General features: G+C 37.3%; 1 protein-coding gene across 2 annotated transcripts in view; it reads right to left on the minus strand.

Annotated features, from left to right (window-relative positions):
* Positions 1-21,632, minus strand: part of Zw (glucose-6-phosphate 1-dehydrogenase Zw) — a 134,752-nt gene that overhangs the window by 81,119 nt on the left and 32,001 nt on the right. Inside the window, exons 2-4 of one of the 2 annotated variants that reach the window (XM_089107006.1) lie at positions 17,140-17,245; positions 10,033-10,160; positions 3,134-3,280 (exon numbers count right to left, since the gene is read on the minus strand). In XM_089107006.1, the coding sequence (XP_088963132.1) occupies positions 3,134-3,280; positions 10,033-10,160; positions 17,140-17,158 (294 nt within the window). In that variant the 5' untranslated portion in view covers positions 17,159-17,245. The remainder of the gene's footprint in view (positions 1-3,133; positions 3,281-10,032; positions 10,161-17,139; positions 17,246-21,632) is intronic. The other variant, XM_089107007.1, reaches the window with a different exon arrangement.

The following is a 21,632-nucleotide window of genomic DNA, read 5'->3' on the forward strand; positions in this document are numbered from 1 at the left end:
AGAGCTTGGTTCAATTATGATATTGAGCATCCTGTGCTGGGCGTAGGTTTTGGGGAAGTGGAGGGGGGATATGTACTGCAGCATTCGTGGTGAATCTGGCTGAAAAATGCAGAATGTATGCGACATTTACCTTCGCCCACCCGAAAGCTTGTCTACCCTATACTACTGTCGTCTGCAGCAGCTCATTGCTGATAATTTTGGTAAAAACCAAGCACCGGCACTTATATTTATGACTGTTTAATGTGTGTTTATTGTTTATAATGTATTACGTAATGTATATTATAATGTATTCACCAAGTAGCGTGTTTGTTAAAGTTATTTTTCTTCACTACTGCTAGAATAGCACCTACTCCAATAGAACCCCCTCCCCCCACAATAAAAATACTGTAGCTACACCCTTGGAGAAGATCACAATGAACAAAAATGAATTCATTTAAATTCATGCTAAATGAAATCCCTAAAAAAGACCTAGTTAAACAAAATCCTTAAATTTCTTGTCCTTTCTGTTCCATCTTATTCTTCCGGCTAACTCATTTGCATATACAAACAAAATCTACAAGAGAGCGGACCAGGATTATGTTTGATGGGGTAAAAGAAATTGACACTTAAAAAAGACACAATTTAAATATAGATTCAAAATTGCCATTAATTTGAATGTTTTTCATTTTTGTTCAGAGAGAATACTAACGGAGAAGCCCAGCATGACTGGGCCTTTGAATGTTAGTAATTATTTCGGAAGTTACGAGTGCCGACATTTTATTTTCTCAGTAGATCAAACGTTCAACTTTAAGCAGATTTTTCATGTTTCCCTAACCTGATTCTTGAGGTGGTGAATCAGGTTTCACCAGCCTGATTCACCAACTCAGGAACAAAATTAGATTTATATTACATAGAACTTCAATATAATAAATATATTTACCACGAGGCCGTACCCGGGATTTTCGTTCCGGGGGCGAGGGGGGGGGGGGGGGTAACAAAAAAAGTCTTCCCGTGGACTTAGTCTAACGGTCGTTCGGGGAGGGGTTACAACCGCGAAGACCGTCAGTCCGCTAGTAAACTAGAAAGACTAAAACGTCAGTTAATAAACTAACTACCTACAAAACAAAATCTAAACGACGATTTTTCTTCCCGTTTTTTTTTCTAGGTGGCGGCTCATCGCTGCCGCGCCATCATACCCCTGGCCAACCATCTTGTCTAGGTTAAGCCCAAGGCTTTCCAAAAAATGCAGAATTGCTGAAGTGAGACTTTGTCCGGATAGATCCGTAAGTGGGACAAAACCAAGAAAATTCTCGTGAAGATTTCCAGCAGAGGTGTAGGGGGCGCAAACACATAGCTGCTCCATATTGGAAACGTCCGCTGTTTCGTCAGCAAGCACCGAAAAGCAAGGACTTCGTTTACTTTTTCGACAATGGACTATTGAAGAATTTCTCCACAAGCGACAATCAGACCATTCTGAACCTTTGGAGAAACATACGTAGCATTTGCTGCTGCGGAAAGAAGATATTTTACCAGACTTTCTTCGTAAACCCTTGCCCTTAGTCGCAAAAGAGCTCTGAAATTGTCATCATTTTGAGATGGTATTTGAGATGGTTCTAGATCCGTTAGTGAAATGGGACTGGAATCGTCCGTACCCCGAAGGGCAAGCTGTTGGTTTCCGCAAAATATTACAGTTTCAACAAGTTCAACAAGTTACAGTTTTCCATCTGAGCATCTTTCCAGTTCCTGAAGAGTTTGCTGACAAGGTTACCTAAGTGCTGGTGGCTGCCTTTGCCAGCTGTTTCGGACGAAAAAAGAAGACAGAATCGACAAAAACCACCGTCCTCAGATGGCAAATAGGACAACCAGCTGAAATGAATCAGCCAAACCAACTGAAACTTCAACTTTCTTTTCCCAGATATTGAAAAAGTATATGCAATACCTTGAGTCCAAGGAATCTTTAGCAGACAAAGTTTAGACGCTGTGTCGAGTAACAACGATTTGCGGAAAAACCGTCCGATGTCGAATTGGAACCAAACAAGATTGGGTAATAGCGTGCTGCGAAGTGACTGTATCGAGTGGACTGGAAGGTGAATCAAGTTTAGCATTCTCTAGTTCAAACCTGAGCATCAGCAACCGCTTCCGTGTTATTTAAGCCGACAGGGGCAGATGAACAATCCGCAAACGACTCGTCAACGTCACTATTAGGAATAACTAACCTTGTTCGGTTGGGTGCAAAAAACGATGTTATATCACATTTCCTTTTCATTTTTCAAATCGCTCTTTAATTAACAAAGTTGGAAACTAAAATGACAAACAAACTGTCTTGTGACCCCTTTATGTTACCTGTTTCACAATTACAAGTTCTGCAACGTATGACCCACTGACTGCAATAGATTAGTAATTATCAAGGTTAATGTTTGCCAAAATTTGTTTATATTCATTTTTGTTACTTTAGTACGATTCGGACAAAATTTCGGGTGAAGGGGTGGGGGGGGGGGTTCAGGCCAGGTAACCCCCCTCCAGCCTGGGTAAGGCCTTGATTTACCATTAACCTTTAAAAAAATATTATTTTTTGCTCATTTTTAGTTTTAAGAACAGTAATAGGAGAGGTCACCCTGAATAACCACAGATGCCACCCGAATAGCTGATTCTTTTTATATGAAATTAAGCAATATTTAAAAAATGATTTCCTTCATTCCTGTGTATCTGGCAAATTAAAATTTACGGTTTTGCAGCTCAGACATATTTAGCACTAACCAGTCATAATAAAATTTGAAGAAAAAAACAACAAACAAAACTCGATTATTAGTTGAATTATTACAAAATAAAAATATCAAAACCACTAAAGAGGAAAAATGACCATTTTTTAACGTAAAATCAAACAACAAATAAAAAAAGATAATGATTTTCTTGACTTCTGACATGGGTCATAATGAATTTGCTTAAAGATATAATGGCGGAAAAAGATAAAATAATAAAATAAGATCGTAAAAGTTTTAAACAAAATAATAAAGAACACTAGAAAATACTAAAGAGAATAAATAGAATAAAAATAATAATTTCCTTTATTTCTAATTTCGGTCATAATGAATTCTAGGCAAAAAACAAAATCAATAAAAGATCAGAGCAGTGGGTAAGCATGACAATTACTGACCTTCATATACTTTTGGCATTTATCTCGAAGTTCGGCGACGGACAAACTTGATCGGGCGTAACCAACAAAGCGCGTGTTTGAGGGCAGGAGATTATCACGAAACAACCACCATAAAGTTGGATAAATTTTCTTTTTCGCTAAATCACCCTAAAGAAAAATAATAATAAAAACGACATAATATTGTGCTATAGAACATAAAAATGGTTTATGCAGGAACAAGGCTGGTCTCAGGTGCAGATTCTGCTTAACCCAGATGCAACTTTGGAGTGGATGATGTGGCCCACATTCATACAGTGCCACCTATTTTCTCGTTGGATTGTTTTTAGGGGTGTAAGACCGTTGAGTCCCCATGGATCCTGCAGAAGACCGCAAAAAGGACAATCCTTCAGGTCTTTACGTATCAAGGAGGCACACTTGTGCCTCTCTAAAGAGGCGACCCACCACAATGTTAAGCAATTTCTGGTCCTAGCGGTTGCAGAGAGACAGCGGTGATCGCATTTTGTAGCCCAAGCTCCAACTAAGAAACGTGCAAAATTTCACCCCCCCCCTCTGACTTTATCTTCATGGGTAAAAGTGGGCCGGAAGTTACGACCCTACGATCACAGCCCCCCTTTAACGTTGTCCGATTGGGCTGAAATTTAGAGATTAATCTATCCTAGGGCCCGGGAGCTTATCCTCGAAATTTCAGCTCAATCCGATCACTACTTCCCTGTTTTCCAAAAAACAAACATAGCCACTTAATGTTCATTTCTCTTTTTTTTTTATCAGCCACGCCTACAGGCCACAGTTGGCAACGGATCCGGGTGAATGAGGACTCATTCAAAGCGGAATTCGACCTGTTAAGGGCTTTTGATATTTTCAGACCGAAAAAATTATCCCCCGAATTTACATTTACCAAGAACCTCGTTTTTCTGTTAGCGTATATATTAATTTTTCCCACCACATCCTCTCTTTAACGTTGTCCGATCGGACTTGCATATATAAAACAAACTGTCCTGGCGCATGGGAACGTATACTCAAAAATTCACCTCAATCCAATCCTTCCTTCTGTATTTGCAAAAAAACAAATATCAAGTTTTGTGGGGATTTGCTTGCGTCAAAAATAGATACGAGAGACTAAAATAATATAACAAGTGTCTCTGTGGTACAATGGTAGCTGTTCCTGACTGACAGGCGGAAGATCCGGGTTCGATTCCCTGTCAGAGAAAATTTTTTATATACTGAATTTAAAGCTTAAAAAAGAAACTCAGTTTCTTTTTTAAATCCAATCTATTAAATCCTTCGGCTCAACAGGCGTCTCTAGAAGAATATCACAGTTGGCGTTCAGCTTACCGGTAAGTCTCCACTGCTTCGTTAACATGCCGTAAACCCACATACTTAAACAAAAGTTGAAAAAAGAAAAATTTTTGTGTGCTTTTGATTTGAGTATTCAGGAATTAAAAGCCGTAACACAAAAATTTTTAAGAGCAGGGAGTTTTGGGGGCAGCAGCCCCCCAACTTTAACTCCTGAAAAGATCAGCTAACAGTTTGTCAAACAATAATAAGTAATAAACTGTACAAAAATGTGCAGAAATTATTTGAAAAAACTATGTTTTCTAAAGAGTTAAAGAGGCTAAGTCACAAGTTCGAACCTTAAAACGTACAGGGATTAGGAGGTGCAGTTGCGGGGCTGCCACCCCCAAACCCCCGCTTCTGAATATGAAAGGAGCTGTGCCCTTCTCAACACCTCTCTCTTTACGCTAAAGTTTGTCTTTCTTACAACTCTTTTTTTAAACAATAAAAACTTTAGCGTAAAGAGCGAGGCGTTGAGGAGGGCACAGCCCCTTTCATATACGGAAGCAGGGGTTTGGGGGGCGGCAGCCCCCCAACTGTACCTACTAATCCCTGTACGTGTTAAAGTTCGAACTTGTGACTCAGCCTCTTTAACTCTTTAGAAAACGTAGTTTTTTTTCAAATAATATCAATGAAGAGATGAAAGAAAGGAGAGAATTTTAAATTTTTTTTTTGGGGGGGGGGGGTGTATGATAAGGACAATCGCTTGGTTTGTAAATATATTAATGAAGAGGGAAAAGAAAGGATATAAATTCATTTTCTTTTTTTGGGGAGGGGAAAAGGAGATTTTTATTTATATTGTTTATTTTTGTGTTGTGTAATTATGAATAACAAGTTTGGCTTGCTAAGAGTCTAAGATTTTTATTTTCACATTCACAAATAAATAAACTAAACAACACTTTCGCGCTGGAGAAAACCTACGAGGGTTTGTGGTCGCGCGAAAGTCCACGTAACTACTTACCAGCTAATTCAACTATTAACAACAAAAGCCTTAACTATTTAAATAATTCTATTATAAATAAACCAACAATAAATAAACTATAACCTATATATTAAACAAAAATAAAAAAATAACTGATTTAAAAATATTAATAGATAAATAAAAATAAAATAATAATAACAAATCCAGTCTCCATCACTCTTCAATACTCAACTCCCCCTCCTTCACTCTGCCCTCCCTTACACCCCTTCCCACCCATACCTTCCCAGCCCATCCTTACCACCCCATTTCACCCTTCCTCCCACCCACCCTACCACCCATAATAAAATTCAACAATTATCCCCAGAAAAATAATCGTTTAAATTCTTTTGAAAAACTGATGTACCGTGTTCCGCCAATAAATTATTATAATTATTATGATGCACTTAAACGAAAAAGAAGAACGGGTTGGTAAGAAAAACCCATCCACTGCAGGCCTGTTAGCTTGAAATTGGGGGCGGATGGGTCAGGCTCCTCCCCAAGATCTCTAGATTTCTATGGTTCCTTCCCTGATTACCTATATTGGCCATATAATTCCCCAATTTTTAGATTAGCCCTCCTCCACTCCTTTTGAAATAAATTCTTGTAAATGTGCTTGGCTCACAGTGAAAAGGAGCTAAATTACCTATTCCTTTCAAAGGATTTACAACGTTACAACTAACTACTACTACTAACAACTCACCCCAACACTAAGCTACTCGAGGCCAACACAGGTAGATACGGTCCTCCTCAATCCCATTCTTTTAAAACCATCCCTTTTAACACCCTCCCAGGAAGTTCCCATTTCCTTAAATCTTTCTTCATAACGTCCTCCCACCCCAGACGAGGACGATCTGTTTAGCCCTCGACAGTTGGCCGAAAAAGACAATCTGCGTCAATCTGTCATCCTTCATCCGCACTCCAGCTATCAGTCAACAACTTAATAGAAAGAAGACAAAATTTGACCCTACTTGCAGCTGGAATAAGAAAATTTGAACAGCAGTGTTAAAAGATGCTTCTTCTAGTGATGTGAACGGTGGTCCCGAGGATTTTTAATTTGGCTCATTGACACGATGCTGGTTCCATTGTGTTTTTGATGAATACTTTATATATTCATAGCAGTGAATATAGTGCATTGTCCAGAAAATGAATTGGTTTGAAAATGAAGAGAGCACTATGTGATGTAAATTACGAAGAACTGTCACCTTGAATAGGGAAATATTTTTAGCCGAAATTTTTCATCATTGTGTGGCAAATTGAAATATTTTGAGCATTTATTTGAGCACGGATTGGGTTACGGATTTATGGCGCAACTCAGGGCATGTCATTTTCCCGCTATACAAAGGAAGAGACACAAGCAAAGCTGCAATTCTCGGCGCCATTACTTCCACTTTTGGCAAGCTTCTTGAAGGTATTGTACAGACTGCTGTAGTTAAGCACCTCAACCCTGATACCCTTCTGTCATAACCGCAGCATGGATTCCAACCAAGCAGATCTGTCGATATAATGTGCTTGATTTATACAATTATATAACCGAATTCCTTATTCAGGGCCTCCCGATGGACAAGGTCATTCTCGTCTTCGTTAAGGCATTCGATAAGACTTGCCAGTGGAGGCTCTAATTAAAGCAGAAAACAACAGAATAAATATGATTGCAGTTGACTGGACAATGTCTTTTAAAGAAAGAAAGCATTGAGTCAAACTTTTTAAGGAAATGTACCAAGAACCGTGACGAACAAACTCATCATGTTCACTGACAACTCACACTTATTGGCCCCATTGATACAAGGGATAGCATGGCCACAGTACAGTCAGACATTAAAACTTGAGACCAGGCTAAAATATGGAGGCTGGAGTTTAACAAAGAAAGAAATGATCTACAATGGCACCACTCTATGTCAACAAATCTCAGAGTGAGACAGCCTACTTTTGTGTGCACTTCAGAAGAGTTACTGTAGATGATGAGCCTAAATTCAGTTACTATGCTCGAACTGCAACAGCAAATACCAACCAGAGTCTTGGAATTGTCGAACCAACAATTACAAGCATATCTCCAAAAGTAATCACTAGGCTCTACAAGAGTCTGGTAAGACTAAGATTAAGAATATTGTATGTGCGTCACCTCGCCAGTCAATGAAACAGACCAGATGGCTCTCGAATCTGTCCAAAAACGTACAACAAAATGCTTGAACGGCCTAATAAGTATACATGCAGACGGTCGAAACGTCAAGCTACTAACTCTTGCATGCTGTTGACGAATAGGATATATAAATATAACTTACAAGTTACACTAGTCTGACAATAACTTGATCCAGTTTGACCAATCGTGTCCTAACAGGGGTCACTCAGCAAAGCTCTTCTGTAGTCATGGCAATACCAGAAGAAGGAGCCATTTCTTTTCCAACTATTTGATAAGCTGGTGGAATGATCTAAGCGACAAGACAGTGATCTCTCCGATTGTCGACAGCTTCAAAGCCAATCTCAACAAGGAATGATCTGCCAAACCATGGCTCACGCAATAAGATGGAGCAAATGTTCATCGACCCTGTCGTCACTGACTGGTGTTCACTGGATTCTAAAATATAGCTAGGAAGTGCGTGTAAAAAGTAGTTTAAAGTGATTATCCCTATAGCGACAGAAAGACTCCCCAGAAGAATACTGACTCAGCAACCAGAGGGAACCCAAAGAGGAGGAAGGTGGAAAAATAGGCTTAATTGCATCTACCATCAGAGCTGATGCGGATTACCCAGTAGTCAAAACCTGGTAGGGAAGACGTCTGGCCAGCAGCACATATGGAGGATGACTGGTGGCTCTTTTACAGTTCTATGGGTGAATCTGGTGGCATACGAGGAGCTACGTTATACAAATTGGGTTTTGGAGTTGGTGAAAAACCTATTTGAGAGGACAGATATAAATAGGAGCGACTGAACGATAAAATCCAGAAGAGTAATAGCTACAATCATATTGGAAATGATGGTAAATATGTGCATATTGGCATGCGATATGGATTAAACGGTAAATGGACATTTACGTTATCAAATGAAAAGTAAGCAAAAATACTAAGTTTTAATATCTAATTAATAAGTAAATTGTACATTTCCTTAATGGGTAATAAATGTACATTTTCTTAATGGGTGAATCCAGATTGACATAGTTCCCTATATTTTTTGATAATTAGTAGTAATTCCTCTATTCATTTTTAGTCTGAATTTTGAATCAAAGCTTACGCGTCATTAAATTGTTGCGTTATGTTTTTGTATTGCCTTATTTTGTTTATACAATGTAAATGTTATATTATATACAACTGATATCCTTTAAGGACCTTTATTAAGACTAACAACTGGATATAATCTACATATACTATGTTTGATCAATATATACTAAATTTGATTACTGACATGACGTACGGAAACAAAAACGAAGAAAAAAAATTAAAATAATTATTTAAAAAAAATATTTAAAAAATATTATTAAAAAACTATAAAAAAAAATTATAAAAAAAAGAACAAAATCAAAGGAGGGTGATTTTCAGCCAGTGAATAACAGAGGGCATGAAAAAGAGGGGCATATTGAAAGAGAAGTGCCACGAAAGAAATAACAGAGGGGCCTATCCAATTTTGGAATGGTATTCCATTTGTGACTTGTTTAACTTCAGTCATTTTATTCAATTTATTGATTTATTTAAAGAAAAAAATAAACAAATTCATTGATTTATTTCTAGACAAATTCATCTTCCATAGGATCTTTATTGGCCATGGTTACCAAAAAAAAAAGAAGAACAACAAGCACAAAGTAACCCTAAGCCCCAGAAGGAAAGATCACGCTATTTCAACGACAACTTTTTCCTTTATTGCATTTAATTCTGTGAATTTAAATCTTAAGTAATGAAGCTGAAGTTTTGGACTATGAAGTTCAAATGTTAATGTAGTTAGGTCGTGTAATCAGGCAAAGCAAATGTGGTTTCGTAATGAAATACAGCGATTTCTGTTTTTAAGTTAAAAAAAATACAGCATACCTTCTTTTTTGATAGAGAGTCTGCGGTGGGAAGGACATGAGGCTTCGAATGGACATGCATAAGACTGCATAAGACATGCATAAGAATGGACATTTTTTAAAACTAGCCCACTTTATCTCCTCAATAACACAGCCTGAAAACCTTAGTGTGGTTCCTTAAATAAGGTCCACATGCCTTCATTTCTTCTAAAGAATTGGTGGGGAGAGGGGAAAGGGTTGTCGGTGGCTATTTCAGAAACACTGTGAATCCTAATATACTGAAGAAAAGAAAGCATCAATATGTCATTCCGACTTTCCAAAATCACAACAACTCTGCAAAATTGTATGTTCGAGATAAAACGATATTTAACGTTTTAAGTTATAAACCCAAGATCGATAAACCAGAGGGTAAACCTCCGGTGCATTATGGCTTTCAAATTAGAGTAAATCCAACAAAAAATATCTTCACGGACTTCACGGACATTTTCACGGACCTCACCAGTCGATTAGGTTGGCGCAACAAGTATACATTGACAGGTTAACTAAAAAAAAGTAAAAAAAAGGGAAAACATTTGAAATTCCTTAGCAAAGAAAAAAAAAGGTAAGTACTACATACCGATGCTCCAAGAACGATGAATACATGGGGCGTGGACTCTTCAAATCGCTCAAAGTTAGACATGTGAGTTGAACGAAGCGATCTACGGATCAAATCCAGGCTATCTTGTGGACATGATGTGCGGGAACCTGAACACATAAACGAAATCAGTTTTATCAACTTGGCAAATATTTGATATCAACAGTCAGGGCCATATTCAGGAGGATTTTCGGGGGGGGGGGTTACAAAAAAATTAAAACACGCATCAGAAATTTATTTATATTCATTTTTGTTACTTGTTTATGAGCCGGACAAACATTTCGGGGGAAGGGGGTTAAACCCCCTACTCTCCTCGATATGGCCTTACCAACAGGCATATGTTCAAATGACTAGCTTTTTAACAAAGACCCAGTTTACGACACAGACACGTATGCATACATTTTTTCAGCTTCCAATTTTTTTTTTTTTTTTTTTACTTGCGTGTTATAAGCGACCACACTGTGTTCTTGATATGTCATTAAACAGGTTTTCTGTGTCCACTCGGAGATAATCAGCTTAGAATAAGCGAGATAAGATACTATGCAGGTATCTCTTAGTTAAATACTTAATATATGAAGGCGGTTAGGTTAGACCAGGTACTAAATAAAAGTTCAAATAGGGATAAAATCCTTTTAAGAGACAGTCACTTTCACAAACAGTGATAAAATTTAACGAAATATCTAGTATTTTTTGTTAAATTTTATCACTGTTTGTGAAAATCACTGTCTATTAAAAGGATTTTATCCCTATGTTGAACTGTATTTATCGTCATGGAAAGGCAGTGTGGTCTCCGAAATTATCTAGATCAGGTATTTCTGTTTTCTATAATTGTTTGTTGTGGTTTCCATAATTTTGTTACTAAACTATTATATTTTCATAATATTTTGGTATATTTCGTTATGATCAACCTAACTTCACTTCTTGGGTGTGGTCACTATAACACGTCAGTACCAGCTACCTTTTTTTTGTCCAGATCAATGTAAGTTTCAACGGCAACGAAAGGAATTAGCCCACTTGCCTGGTAAAAGTGGAAATCAGCAATTTTTTGCTAAATTGCCTGAGTTACTTTGCTAGGTGACCGAGGCCGTATCCAGAATTTTGGTTCGGGGGAGGGAGGTACAAAAGAACTTTTAAAGAGGAGGGATCCAAAACCGGTCCCTGGATACGGCCTTGTAGGCGATTAAATAAAAAAAAATAAGTTTTTCAGCTGAAAATAAACAGCAACTTTAAACTCAAAACGAACAGGAATTATTACGTATATGAAGGGGGTTACTCCTCCACAACACCTTGCTCTTTACGCTAAAGTTTTTTAGAAATTTTAAATAACACTTCTTGTTGTTCTAGTTAAACAAACATAGTTTTTCAGGAGTCGTTCTTAACGAACTGGAACAGAATTTAAACTTTAGAATTCATACTGCCCCCTCCTCAACACCACGCTCTTTACACTAAGTTTGAATTGTGTCCCAATTCTTTAAGAATGACTCCTGAAACACAAGGGCCTTTAATTAGAACAATAAGACGTTTTTTTTAATAATGAAAACTTTAGCGTAAAGAGTGAGGTGTTGAGGAGAGGGCAACCACCTTTATATACGTAATAATTTCTGTTGGTTTTGAGTTTTAATGTTGCTCCTTACTTTCAGTTGAAAAAACTTGTTTTTCTTTATTTAATAGCTTAAGAAGAGCATAAACAAAGTCGTCTAGGGGAGCACTACTACCCTGCTAAAGCTCTATGATGCTCTATAGCTTGCCTTCTGTACAAAGTATTAAAGATTTGAAGTATAACGAAAATTTTGTTTTGAACTTAAAACAACGTTATTCCTGATCCTATCCGCTTTTACTGTTTGCAGTAAATATACGTACGATTCATATATATCCTACGTACATTTCGTAAATATACATATGATTCATATATATCCTACGGAGATTTCGTATATTTTCAACTCGAAAATATAATTCGAGGAGGCTCAACTCATCGGAAGAGCCTCGGCTCTTTATCTGTCAGTATCATTGGTATCGGCACAGAAAACAGAATAACTAAAAAGATAAATCGAAAACCGACGGGAAAATACATCCACAAACCATGTTTAAACTTAACATTCTGTCATTTATACCAAGAAGTTTTAAAATCCGTGGGAGTACAAATTTCCAAAAACACTTTCCGAAAAGATTGTTGTTATTGTGTTTTAATTTCATTGGCTATTCTTTCTGGCGTCAATAGTCAAATTGTTTTTGGCTAATAACATTACTCCACGAGCTCAAATCAGGGAAGGAAGCCAAATAGCCCTGCCGTTTACACGTTTTTGCATTGACCTACCGTTGTTATACCTAATTTAGAGTCAGTAAAAGAACCTCTATCTGATTGGTTCTTTGGTGTAAAATTTTAAACGAGTGAAAAAGAACGTAAAGTTTCTTAGTTATATTTTGACAAATAAATCCTCTTGTTCTTTGTTTTAGCTCTACATTCTTACATATCTATTTTTTTTTACAGTGCGATAGCAGGTATTGGGAACATTTTACTGCTGAAGATATTGGACCTGCATACTGTAGAGATAAGACTGCTGAAAAAAAAGACGCATATTTTGATATCCTCCCAGCCCAGCCCAGATGTAAACACCTATCCATAACTGTGGCCGTACATTTAAGGTTTAAAGGGTACAGACCCCAACTCATAAGGTGAAAATACGTTGAGAACCCTCCATAACAGAATCAGGGCTATGCTCCTGGTTCATAGGATTCACCCCATCAGTAAAAATACTTTACTTAAGTAGTCCTCGATATCTGCTATATTCAACTTAATTCTAATTAAGCAGTATAGTACTTCAAGCACTCTTCCAAGTAAAATTTGAGGATGAACGAAACACTATAATGATAAAAGAGTAGTATAAGTCGATTCCATATTCAAAAGTCATTCCAAAAATATAATGAACCTTACGGTCACACGCCTCATCCTCCCGCCTTACTCGGGCCAGATATAGCCGAACATATTCATCAATTGTTGATACAATCACCGCACCTCGGTTAAACGAGCATTTTATTCCCCTCCACCCCCCGTCATTGCTAATGTTCACATTAAACCATTCTCAGTGGTAGAAATTCAAATGCTTTCGAGAAATTGAAAAAACACAAAGCTCCTGACATCTGTGGGATCTCTGCGGAGCTGCTTAAGAATGGCAGCAGCACTATTCTGATATGGCTCCAAATGCTATTCAATGCAATGCAGAACTTGGAGATTATCCTGAAAGACTAACATACATGACTGATTCTACCACTAGAGAAGAGAAAAGCTTACAAGAGGGAGTACAAGAACTTTAGAGGGATAACGCTCCTCTCAGCTCTTTTCTGTGGTTTTATTGCAGTGATGTTTTGCAAACCTCCGACGAAAACGCAGAGTAGAACAGGCTGGTTTTATGCCTGACCGGTCAACGGCAGCAGATATTCTCCTTAAGACAAATTCTTGAGAAGGCGAACGAGTTCCGCCAGCAGGCTTTTCATTGCTTATGTCGATTTCAAGGCAGCATTCGACTCAGTTGATCGAGATTCTCTATGGAATATCCTTTCTAATAATGGCCTCCCGTCAAAATATGTCCACCTACTCAGAGCCATGCATCAAGAGACTGAGAGCTGTGTGCAAGTAAACGGAAGATGTAGCAGGTTCTTTTCAGCAAGAACAATAGTCAGGCAAGGTTTCTCAGTTGCTTCTGAGCTATTTAACTATATTATAGATCAAGCTATGACTTGCACAACCCACAAGTTAAGCTTTGGACTCAAGTACGAGGACAGAGTTGTCACTGATTGTCACTTTGCTGATGACATAGCACTAGTCACGAACTCCACGTCACAGCTGCTCATGGCTCTAAACACGCTTCTGGGATAAACTGCCAAGACCTGACTATCCATTAACTGGAAGAATACAAAAGTCATGATAGTGCATCCAAAGTCTGACGCCGACAATTTTAATTACTTAGACGTCAGGAACCAAATCGAAGTGGTTGACCATTTCACTTATCTTGGTTATATCATTTCAACGGACGGCTGCATCGACCATGAAGCTGTTGTCCGTACGGCCAAGGCCTCTGCTGTCTTCGGTAGACTGAGCCATGTTTGAAAGAAGCCAAAGATCAGACGAGCCACTAAAATGAAGATCCTTGGAGATCCTTGTCGATCCTGCTGTACGGAGCTGAAACTTGGCCTGCGACTGCAGCTTTCCAGCGCCGTCTCGACACACTTCAATCTAAGTGGCTTCGGACAATCGAGAGAATCCGATGGAAAGATTTTGTCAGCAATGAACACCTACGAAGTATGACCTCTCAGTCACCCTTGTCAAACCTGGTTGCCGAGCAGACACTTCGCTGATTCGGACATCTTTTGCGTCTTCCTCCCAAAAGTCTGGCTCGGATTCTTTACGATTTTGAACCAGCCTTGCTGCTGACCGCCCTATGTGGAGAAGGTTGACGACGCTCTCAACGCCACCCCAACATGAGGATTAAGTAAGTAAGTAAGTAAGATTACTATTAATAGAGATGAGAATAAATATAGATTGAACCAAACTTAAAACGATTTTATTAAAAGACAGGTCAAAGCCTCAAATGCCTTAAAAAATGACTTTCTGCACAACCAGGCCCGAACAAGCTTCACCTTATGAACAAAGATCACAACGAAATAAAATCTGTCAAGAGTCAAGGAGCTTTGGCTGGATTAGAAAAAGAAAATATCCATTCAATGTATAATACGCACCAAAATTTTTCTTGACCCATATTTAATTATAACCTAGAGCATATGTAATTTTTTTTTTAAATAAATATGTCTTTTCATTCTGTTAGACTTCATTAAGAAATCAAAAAGAAACCGAGTCTCTGCTACATAGCTATTCTGATTTTATTTGATTTTCGTGCTATTTGAAGAGACGAACAGTTGAAATATTGGATATCATTAATATGTGAGTTGTTTTTTTTTTGTCTGTTTTTTGCCTTTTATTTATATGGTTAGTTTAGTTTAGTTTTTTCTCCCGGCGATAAAGACTTCCGGACATGAAGTCGAAATATTCGGACCTTTTTCTTTTATTGAAAGTTTTTTTTTTGCCACTGTCTTCTTTATAATATTATACCCGTTTTTTTATATTTTCGTTTGTTTAATTTGATACTATAGTGTTTTCTTCAGATGTTTTGTATACAGTCTAGGTTCAAAGGGGAGGGGTGGGTAACACTATATATTTGTAAATATTGTTGATCGGGAAATCGAATGGTACTACTCGTTTTATTATAGTATTTGATGGATGTTTTCCAGAGAACTTGCTTAAGGATTGTTCTGGGTGCCCAACTGACTGACCGTATTTCAAACAATAGGCTGTACAAAAAATGTGGTTCAATTTTGCTCTCTAGGGCTATAATGAAAGAAAGGTGTAGATGGCCAAGGTATGCTGTGCGAATGAAGAATGACAGATTGCCGAATATTGTTCTTTTCGGCCAACCGTCTAGGGCTGAACAGACAGCATTTCGTCCTCATCTGGGGAGGGAGGACGTCATAAAGAAATATTTAAAGGAAATGGGAACCTCGTGGGAGGGTGTAAAAAGGGAAGCTTTGAATAGATTGGGATGGAGGAGGAGCGTGCGTAGCTGTGTTGGCTCGGGTGCTGCGGTGAGTTGTTAGTAGTATTTCATTCACAGAGGGAATCTTCATGTAGGATTACCCAGATTTGTCCTTAAAAGCTTTATATACAGTCTAGAGTCATAGGGGGTGGGGTGGGGTGGGGGGTCAATACATTCGTAAATACTGTTAATCGGGGAATCGAATAGTGCTACTCTTTTTATTTGTGTTTCATTCACAGAGGGAATCTTCATGTAGGATTACCCAAATTTGTGCTAAACAGTTTACTCCAAGTAATACTAAAGTAGAACTTAAGAGCTGGTTAATTAAAAGTAATTGAATTTAGCTTGGGCAAGTAGACTCTATATTGCCAGATATCAAGTTAAAGCAGCTTTGGTTGATTTCCTCCGTCTCTCATTCTTTTGCATCGCGATTTGTTTTAAACATGAAATTCCTTAATTTTTTTTTATTTAGCTACATTTATGTTTTTTACTTTTATTATTTAACTTGTAGCTTAGTGATATTTAGGTAAATATTTACATTTTCACATAATTCAGCTAGAATGAGAGTGAATACATGCCTTTTTTATGCTCATTCCAAATTCAATAATCGCTTCTGGGGAAATTAAATTTTGAGCCCTTAAGGGGACTAAAAGGGCTAAAAAGCCCATAGTAAAAAAAAGTATAAAATCATGTGTCTGAAAAAAAAAATGTCTAGTAAGAAAAAATTACCTTTTGTACCTCATTCAGGAATGGTAATTATTACTGTAGTTTCATTAGTCTTCATAGTAAAATGTTATTTTGAAAACAATTTTGAAAAGATTTTTAGGAAGCACCGGAAAAACCTTGAAAATGATGTCACGCCTAAACACTAACGTCATTTTCGAGGGGTTTTAGGCTCGTTTTAAAAATTCCTGCACACTTGTTTTCAAAATGGTAGTTTACTATTAAGACTAATAATTGCCTAATGACTAATAGAAATAGATAACGTGTTTCTAATAATTCCCATTTTTGAATCTGCAACAAATAATAATTTTTCTCACAGAAACACATTTTGCACATCGTTTTTGCACATCGGACAAAGTTTTTTGTCCGGACAGAGTTTTTTAGAAACACATTTTTAGACTTTTGGTTACTACGGGCTGTTTTGAGCCTTTTTAAGGGCTCAAAATGTATTTCATCCTATCTAAATAATGTGAAAATAGAGATGTTTACCGAAATTTCAGTTTATTCGGATTAATTTAACCTGTAGCTTATTGTATCTTAGTTTATTCCGACTAATTTCAAAGATTAATTCCAAGGGTTTTTTCATCCAGAATTACCTTGTTTAATTAAGCTTCTCATATAAATACATTTCTTGAACCCAAAACAAAATTCTGCCCCTGGCTGGAAGGGAACATTTTGACAACTACTTAACTAAAAGCGTTAAATGGGTTAAAGCATAGATACAGCAGAACTGAAAATATTTCCATAAAAGAATATTAAAAACTAAAATACAATCACATACCTTTTGTTTTGCTTCCCATCTTATCCTGTCTTCTTTTTGGCACTTCAAAGGTTTCAAAGAGTTGGCAACTCGGAACAGACCCCACTTTTCAATTTTATACTAACTACTGGAAGAAAAAAACGAATATAAACAAAGGCATGCGCACTCAATCGAAAAATGCAGAAGTTTGACTAACTACAATAGCTGTACGGGTATGATTAGACTGGGTACAACCAAACTGGGCGTTAACCACATTTTTTCAAACTAAATTTGCATTTAAGTAGATAAAACATCTAAAAGAAAATAATATTTGACTTTGGTCATGCTTAGGAATATACGCATTATGCAGGGGAAATGGTTTAAAGGGGTCAAGTTCTACCAGGACGTCACACGTGGGGGCCTTTTTCGGATTGGTAGGCAAAAAAAGCTACCTGTCAGAACAATATGGTGGCTCCTCCCACATCCAAAACGTTGGGTAGCGGCACCTCGTAGTGTGGCATATGCACAGACAAATTTATAATCGAAAGTTGCTTCAATTAGTTCAAATTCAATTTAATTATTGGCGTCATTAAAAAATAAATCTAAGGATATTCAACAATACATACAGAAGTTTAAATAAGACTATTAAAATGATACTGACAAGCAATGAGTAATTCAGTTTAAACTATAAAATTGAGATTTGGTAATTAAAAATTATAGTTTTTTTTCATGGATCAAATCCGGAAATAGATTTAAAAATACAAGCTTTGCAAATATTACATCAAAATTTACAAGCTTAATATATGCCTATGAGCAAGGGCGTATCCAGGATTTTTCTTCGGGGGAAGGATATTTTTTGGGAGGGGGGGGTGTACAAAAAGAAGAATTTGAAAAACGCATCAAAAAATTTTTTATATGCATTTTTTTACGTTTTTGCACATCGGACAAAAACATCAGAGGGAGGGGGGTTAAACCCGGAAAACCCCCTTCACCTATTAAATCAAGAGAAATAACAAAAAAGGCCCAGTCTAAGCCCACATAGACTGTATAGCCTACTGTCGAGCATAATTGAATATTGCACTTTCATTTGACTTCCTTTATTAGATAGAGGCTCCTCATGAGAAATGTTTTGGCCATTTCTTTTTTGGCCTTTTCAAAAAAGTTCTTTTTTGGCCATTCACTTAACCAAAACTAAAATAATTGGATTGAGTCAAAGGTTCGAGTCAATTAGCTGGGAAATTTTCTATTATCTGAATTGATTTGCTTAATTTTCAGACCAATACATGAGCTTAATAACATAATTACGCGGCTGTTATCTGTTTCCATTTCTATTTTCCTTTCAGAATTTTAGACAGTAATACTTTGAAATCACGTGAAAGGTGTCAATGAACACAATGACACAGTCTTATACTTTAGCGGAGGGGGGGGGGCGTGGAACTTACATTTGTTGTGGGGGTCTGAAAGTCCGAAAAGGCGTTGTTTGAGTAAGATATGTGCCAGACGAAGGCACGTATACAGGGTTTTGTGTAGGCCTAGTAAAAGGGGAGGGGGTGGGGGAAAATTCGATAAAACACAAAGTAAAAAGGCAAGCAATACCAACAACCTAGGAATGGACGGGGGGAATCCTGAGATTTAGGGGAGCATAATTCCAAAGAGCCCAATCGCATCCTCCATCTACGTGTGTGACTGACCTATATGCATCCCCCCCCCCCATTTTGAGTGTTATTATCAATTTTAGGCTATCGTATACAATTGCCAGGAATAGCGTTATATTAAACAGTACATTCAAACAGTTTGCGGTAACGAACTGTAAATAAGGAGTAAACTGCTAATAATAACCGAAACTCCAAAAACAATTGTTTTAATAACAATAAATAAATCGAACGGATATTTGGTGGTTCTAAATGTGTAAAATTTATTAAGTTTATTATGAGATTTATTTATTGTGGAGTTTCAAGCCCCTATATACGATGTACGTGGCACACAGAAAAACAACTTTGCCCAAAGAAGGTCAATTGCTATCGATTGAAAACTCTGAGATAGCCAATCAATTTAGAATTATCGAAAAGTTAAATATTGGGTTCTCAACTTCAGAGGCAGTAACGCCATCACCGTGCCGCATTTGTTCTTGAAGATTGATGTAGTACAAGCAAAATAAACAGTTAATATAGGCTTTTAATTTAAGCTTCGTTTAACTAAGTTGATTCACTTGGAGCTTAATAAATTATTCACGGTGATATATCATTGTGCATCAGATATTATGAAAGGGGTCGGCGGATCTTTGTGTAGTTGAGGAAGAGTGTCCAAAGCCTCAAAAAGGTATATTTTTGTGCCCAAACTTTACAACTCTCCATGAGCCTGCATATAAATATGGAAGAAGGTTTGAAGGGACGGTGGGGTTGATATTAATCTCTTATGCCCATCATTCCTGGTAGTATTTTTGGACTAAGTCTGTAATGTGGGTGCTGCGGGGTGATAGCCTTCTTCTTATCTCAGAAAAAAATTGTGTAACACTTCCATTATTATGTGCATATGCTTACTGGTACAAAAGGTGGAGAGGTGAGGGATCTTGAGTGCCACCAGGAAATTTCCCAGGGGGAGTGATATCAGGAGCTTTGTTTACATTAAATTTAAATGGAAATATTTCTCATTTTCATATTTATACATTGCCTAATGCCGTCTTGTTTCCCGGGCTATTTTCTCTCTTTCCGCCGTCTGTGGGAGGCACCCATTAAAAAAATTGTCGAAGAATTTATATTGAAAACCGTAGAAATGACGACTCTATAGTTCATTTTTATAGATCGAACCCCCCACCCCCCTAATTAATATTTGGAGAGGCGCTGCCGACGTCTATGGGAGACACCCCTTAAAAAAATTGTTGAAGAATTTATATTGAAAACCGTAGAAATGACGACTCTATAGTTCATTTTTATAGATCGACCCCCCCTCCCCCCCTAATTAATATTTGGAGAGGCGCTGCCGACGTCTATGGGAGACACCCCTTAAAAAAATTGTCAAAGAATCTAGAATGAAAATCGTAGAAATACAACTCTATAATCCATTTTTATAGATCGAACCCCCCCCCCCCAATTAATATTTGGAGAGGCGCTGCCGACGTCTATGGGAGACACCTTAAAAAAAATGTCGAAGAATTTAGATTGAATACCGTAGAAATGACGACTCTATAATTCTTTTTTTTATAGATCGAACCCCCCCCCCTAATTAATATTTGGAGAGGCGCTGGCGACATCTATGGGAGACACTCGTTAAAAAAAATTGTCGAAGAATTTAGATTGAAAACCGTAGAAATGACGACTCTATAATTCATTTTTTATCGATCGAACCCTTCCCCCCTAATTAATATTTGGAGAGGCGCTGCCGACGTCTATGGGAGACACTCCTTAAAAAAATTGTCGAAGAATTTAGATTGAAAAACGTAGAAATGACGACTCTATAATTCATTTTTTATAGATCGAACCCCCTCCCCCCTAATTAATATTTGGAGAGAGCGCTGCCAACGTCTATGGGAGACACCCCTTTAAAAAAAATTATCGAAGAATTTACATTGAAAAGCGTAGAAATGATGACCCCATTTTTTATAGATGGAACCCTTCCCCGCTAAGGAGAGGTGCACTTTTCAGGGGCGATTATAATTATCGAACCATTGCATATACGAATATTAAACTAGATTGCAAAAGACAAGGGCTGAAGCAGGAAGCAGTAGCTTCCCTTATATATAAGACAACCTTGGATAAAAGAGTTTGTCGCAAGGAACTGTGAAGTGAATAGCAGTCCTTGTTAATAGTGAATAGCAACCTTGTTAATTTTCAGTCCAATGTTTTTAAAGGCAATCTATTACACTCATAAATGCTTTTAGCATAATACTGTTAAACTTTAGAGTAAAGAGCAAGGAGCTATGGAAGGGGAGACACCTCCATATAAGGAAATTATTTCTGTTCTTTTTGTAGCTTTAATTCTGCTCAACCCTTTTTTTTAAATTTTTTTATTTAGTTTTTAAAGATTGCTTGTAAAAATTAGCAAATAGAACATTACGTTTTGTTTGTGTGTTGTATAATGATGAAACTCAGGACACATAAAACATCCAATTAAGCCAAAAAGGTGTAGGCTATCATTGAAATTATTGTTTGACGAATTCAGCTTTATTTTCTTTTAGTTCAGTCAAGTTATATTTAGACAGGCACATTGCAAAGCTTCATCCTAACCAGAAATTTTTTCTAAGTTATACTCAGCATTAAATTTCTACTTTTTAGAATATTAAACGGATAAAAGTGTAAACAATATTGTTCCCCCAGTTAAAAATAACTGCAATAAAACTTTTTGCTGAGATTTTGAGTGACTATTATCCTCGATCGTAATTGATATAATAAGGGTTATAAGGAACATATGCCAGCGCGGCCAATGCTGTAGGATTTAACCATTTCTGGCACAACTTAGAGGTCCAAGTACAATGCAGTACACTTAGACATTAACGAACCTTATATGGTACAAATTCGGCTGGAAAACTGACACAATTT

Source organism: Artemia sp. Qi Xiang Cuo, chromosome 21, assembly GCF_049724085.1.
Source record: "Artemia sp. Qi Xiang Cuo chromosome 21, ASM4972408v1, whole genome shotgun sequence".
NCBI lineage: Eukaryota > Metazoa > Arthropoda > Branchiopoda > Anostraca > Artemiidae > Artemia > Artemia sp. Qi Xiang Cuo.